Genomic DNA, 4,769 nt, shown 5'->3' with positions numbered 1-4,769 from the left:
ATAGTGAGGGGGGGGACTCTGGAGGTCATAGTGGGGGCGGGGGGTCGGGGGGGGGGGACTCTGGAGGTCATAGTGAGGGGGGGGGGGCGCTCTGGAGGTCATAGTGAGGGGGGGACTCTGGAGGTCATAGTGAGGGGGGGGGGCGCTCTGGAGGTCATAGTGAGGGGGGGGACTCTGGAGGTCATAGTGAGGGGGGGGGGCGTTCTGGAGGTCATAGTGAGGGGGGGGACTCTGGAGGTCATAGTGGGGGTGGGGGGGTCGGGGGGGGGGACTCTGGAGGTCATAGTGAGGACTTTGCAGGAGTCTACTCTGGTGCAATCACAAACACACACACACACACACACACACACACACACACACACACACACACACACACACACACACACACACACACACACACACACACACACACTCACACACACACAACCCCCACCCCCACACACACTCACTTCCAGCACCAGGCAGTTTCATAAGTTATGAAAGTGGTGGTGGAGTCGGGAAGTGGGGCTAAATAAAGTACTGTGAAACAAGCACTTTCCATTGTTGGTACATCACGCAGGAGGAGGTGGAGGAGGTCTTGACAAACGCAACCCACCCCCCCGCACCCCCCCCCCCCCCGCACCCCCCCTCCACCCCCTCCCCTCCTCCTCCCTCCTCCTCCTCCTCGTGGTCGTCCAGACAGAGAGACAAACCAGACAGACACATCACACTTCCCCCTTACAGTCAAATGTCTTTATACGTGCTGCCGGAGGGAGGGAGGGAGGGTGGGGGTGGCTGGGGTGAAGTCAGGCCACTGATGCACTGGCGTGCACGTGGAGACGGGGCGCGCACGTGGATACGTTGTGTGTGTGTGTGTGTGTGTGTGTGTGTGTGTGAGCGAGCACGCTGCTCGATGGCTGCCGTGAGCCCTCAGCCCTCCGCCTCACTGAGGTGGACCCCCCCCCCCCCCCCCCCCCCCCCCGCCGCGTTGGGGGGGGCCCCGACCGTGGTTCGCTTCCTGAGGGAGAGTCGTGAGTGGGGGGGGGGGGGGGGGGGCGCTCGGTTTATAGATGATGAGGCTGAGCAGCAGCAGCAGCAGGCACTACAGGCCTGCGTTCCGGGTCCTTCCTTTGAGAGGGGGAGCTTTCCAAGTGAAGGAAAACCCACCCCCCCCCCTCCTCCTCCGTATGTGTCGCTTTCTCGCTCCCAACACTTAAGGGGAATTTACACCGCAGGCGAGAGAGAGACGTGAGCGTGACGTAGGCGTATCAATTCACACCGCCGCCGCCGCTGTTTATTTCGCTGTATTTTCAAGATTCATCAGATAACGTCATCACCGCGACGCTTCAGAAACGCTTGAAAGTAGAAGTGAAGCGTAACGTTAAGCTTTGGTCGCGGCCGTGAGACGGGCGTAGAACGCTGCAGCCGGTGTGAATCAGTGCACTGGTCTGAATGGATTCTATCTCTGGCTGAAGTCGGACGTCGGACGTCGGACGGCCGACTAAAGAACGCGTCTAAAACGTCTGCGGTGTGAATCGGCCTTCACACTGAGGTCTGTACACAGAGAGACGCGTAGCGCCGCTTCTCCACCGACCGTACCGGCTCCACTCGGCGCGACTTAACTCGGCGCGACTCGACGGTTTGGTTCCAGGTCGCGTCGCGTTTCCGTCGCGTCGCGTTTTGTGTGTCGTCACCGACCACACACACACGAAAGCGTGTCTACCGCGGTCGCGGTCCGCGGCGTGTTCTTCTTCGTTATCCCGAGGCGAGGCGAGTCGAGCTGGTACTGTCAGTGGGAAAAAGCGGCATAACGAACTACTAACCAACGCACCTTATTGGTCCCCTTTTGTGGGTGTGACTTCATCATTGGGGCCCCCTGCTGTTCCACCAGGCGAGACGTCGGAGAGCCATGATCAGAGCCGTTCAGCTGTTTAAGAAATGAATCAAACCGTAGAGCTTCAGCACACCCAGATGCATGATGGGTAGATAGATGGGTGCAGCGGGTAAAAAAAACGGGGGCCGCACTTTTTTTCTTTTTTTTTCAACACGGCTTGTCCCGACTCCCGCTCCCCTTCCAGAATTTCCTCCGCAACCAGAACAACAAGAACAACTACAACCTGGTGTGCGAGACGCTGCAGTTCCTGGACTGCATCTGTGGCAGCACCACGGGGGGGCTGGGCCTGCTGGGCCTCTACATCAACGAGAAGAACGTGGGCCTCATCAACCAGACCCTGGAGAGCCTCACCGAGTACTGCCAGGGCCCCTGCCACGAGAACCAGGTACGGCCGCCAGCAAACACCCCCCCCACACCCACCCGCCCCCCACACACCCACCCCCTACCCCCGGACAAAAAGGCCTGACGTTAGGCCCGGGGCAATAAAACAATAATTGATCGTATCGTGATAGACTTTTGATCAATATCAATATAAAACATGTTCAATATATATATCGATAAGAGACTGGACCACTGAATCTAGCAGCTGGATTTGTTACACAAACACGGTTCCGTACTTATTTACAATATTTGAGTGTTTTTCATCGTTGTATCGATGTTGGAGTATTTATCAATGAAGAACAGTGGAAGGTCGTATTAAGTGTTAAACAGAAGTGTTTAAATCCAGCATGGTAACTCCTAGTCTTTTTAGGTCCTTACAATGATCAATAGTTATCGATATCGATCAATATGTTCAAGTTATATCGTGATATGTCTTTCAGCCATATCGCCCCAGGCCTACCTGACGTATCGTGTATGTCCCACGTTTGTAGATTGTGCGTCAAACTATGTGTACCTCCTAGCCTGGTCCTAGCAGAATCTCGTACTTTCATTTCATTTGCACAGAGAGTCTGGCCACTCTCCATTGACAAACGTTAACTCACTTGAAGGCGGGTGTCTGTTGGAGTTTGAAACTATTAGATCTGCCCCAGTGCCGCTCTGGATCTGCCATAACCAATCGCTGTTCGACGTTTGACTACGACTCAAACCAGCGCACAACCTCAACGTCAACGTTCTCAGCCACTCCCCTCTGTTCGCTGATTGGACGGCCAAAAAATTGGCTGTAGAAAACCTGCGAATATATACCGCAAACCCAGACGTAGGCCTAGTACTGAAGGGAAATGGAAATTGAGCGGAAGTACGGAGGTGGGCGGAGCCAGGCTATGTACCTTCAGCCCCTTCGGGCGAATTTCAAATTGCCGCAGCGTTTCACGTGATGCGTGATCAATCAACACGTCAACAGTCAGTCAGCGCTCCCATCGGAACACGCGAGCAGCGTCCTCGTTTGCCTACGACTGAACTGATGCGATCGGCCGTCTGCGTTACAGTCCCTCCCCCCCAAGGCAGCCCTGGCTCCTCCCCCTCCTTCTCTTGACACCTTCCCATCCACACTGACAACCCCCCGGGCCTGCCTTCCCTTCCCCACCTCCCACCCCCCACCACCCCCACCCCCCAACCCTCACTCCTCACCACCACCCCCCCCCCCCCCCCCCCCCACCACCCCCCTCCCCCCCAGCCCCGGGAATCCTGCCCAAGTTTGTTCTCTTTTGGGAGGATTAAGATGTCACATGTGACAGCTTCCTTTGATGCTGCGGCGGCTCTGTGTGTGTGTGTGTGTGTGCGTGTGTGTGTCTGTGTGTGTGCGCGTGTGCGTGTGTGTCTCTCTGTGTGTGGCGACGTGAGAAAGACAGCTGGGCTGAACATGATGTTGGTTTAACGTCGTCAGGCCCGGGACGGGTTGAAAGATGAAAAGGTTTAAGAAATTAATATTCTCAAGGGGTGAATTAGCGCTGATTTGTCATACCCCCCTGACCCCCCTTACAGTTTATCTCCACTTAGGCCTTTTCTCTCTATTCCCCTCCACCACACCACTGGCATGTTGTATTTTTGTATGTACTGATGTATAAGTGTGTGCGTGTGCGTGTGTGTGCGTGCGTGTGTGTGTGTATGAGAATATATATATATGTATTATTTTTTAACTTATTTGGTATATACTGTAACTTGCTTTAAAATGTAGTGAAAGTGACTTTCGCACGTCATGAAAAGTGCCCAAGCGAGTTATTTAGTTTGCGTGATCACGTTGTCTTCCACACACACACACACACACACGCACACGCACACCCGGCGTGGACATCGCCACCGTCGCGGTTCCCCTCTGACGGTGTCTCTCTCTCTCTCTCTCTGTGTTCCCCCCCGCGGCGGTCGGCGCGCGGTGCGTCTCTCCTCAGAACTGCATCGCCACGCACGAATGCAACGGCATCGACATCATCATCGCTCTCATCCTGAACGACATCAACCCGCTGGGCAAGAAGAGGATGGACCTGGTCCTGGAGCTGAAGGTGAGGGGCCGGCCTGCGGACGACGCAGACCCCCCCCGTTGGGTTTGGACTCAGATAACCACAGCGTCCTCTGATTATCTGAGCGTCCCAGAGTGGCTGTAGGAAAAAACTAAAAGGGGGGGTTCCCTCCATGCTGCCGACGTGTTAGATAGAGCTTTCACATGTAGACAATACAAGTGAAAGCTCTATTTAACACGTCGGCAGCATGGGGGGAAACCCCCTTTTAGTTTTTTCCTACAGCCACTGGGGGGACGCTCCCAGTCCCAGTGGCCCTAACCCTATAACCACAGAGCATCCTCCCAGAGTGGCTGTAGGAAAAAACCCAAAAAGGGGGGTTCCCCTCATGCTGCCAAAGTGTTAGATAGAGCTTTCACATGTAGACAATACAAGTGTGGAACAAGTGTTGGCTTGACCTTTTTGATTTCGTGAGGGAGGGGGAAATTTGTGGTGCGGACGGA

At 55.1% G+C, this 4,769-nt stretch overlaps 1 protein-coding gene across 1 annotated transcript in view; it reads left to right on the top strand.

The window, feature by feature from the left end:
* Positions 1-4,769, top strand: part of itpr1b (inositol 1,4,5-trisphosphate receptor, type 1b) — an 84,480-nt gene that overhangs the window by 48,803 nt on the left and 30,908 nt on the right. Inside the window, 2 exon segments of the mRNA XM_084463463.1 lie at positions 2,058-2,258; positions 4,201-4,311. Of these exon segments, the coding sequence (XP_084319589.1) occupies positions 2,058-2,258; positions 4,201-4,311 (312 nt within the window).

The sequence above is a fragment of the Micromesistius poutassou genome, assembly GCF_964030765.1.
Source record: "Micromesistius poutassou genome assembly, chromosome: 2".
NCBI lineage: Eukaryota > Metazoa > Chordata > Actinopteri > Gadiformes > Gadidae > Micromesistius > Micromesistius poutassou.
The sequence above is the reverse complement of the archived record's forward strand: the minus strand, read 5'-3'. Positions and strand labels throughout refer to the sequence as shown.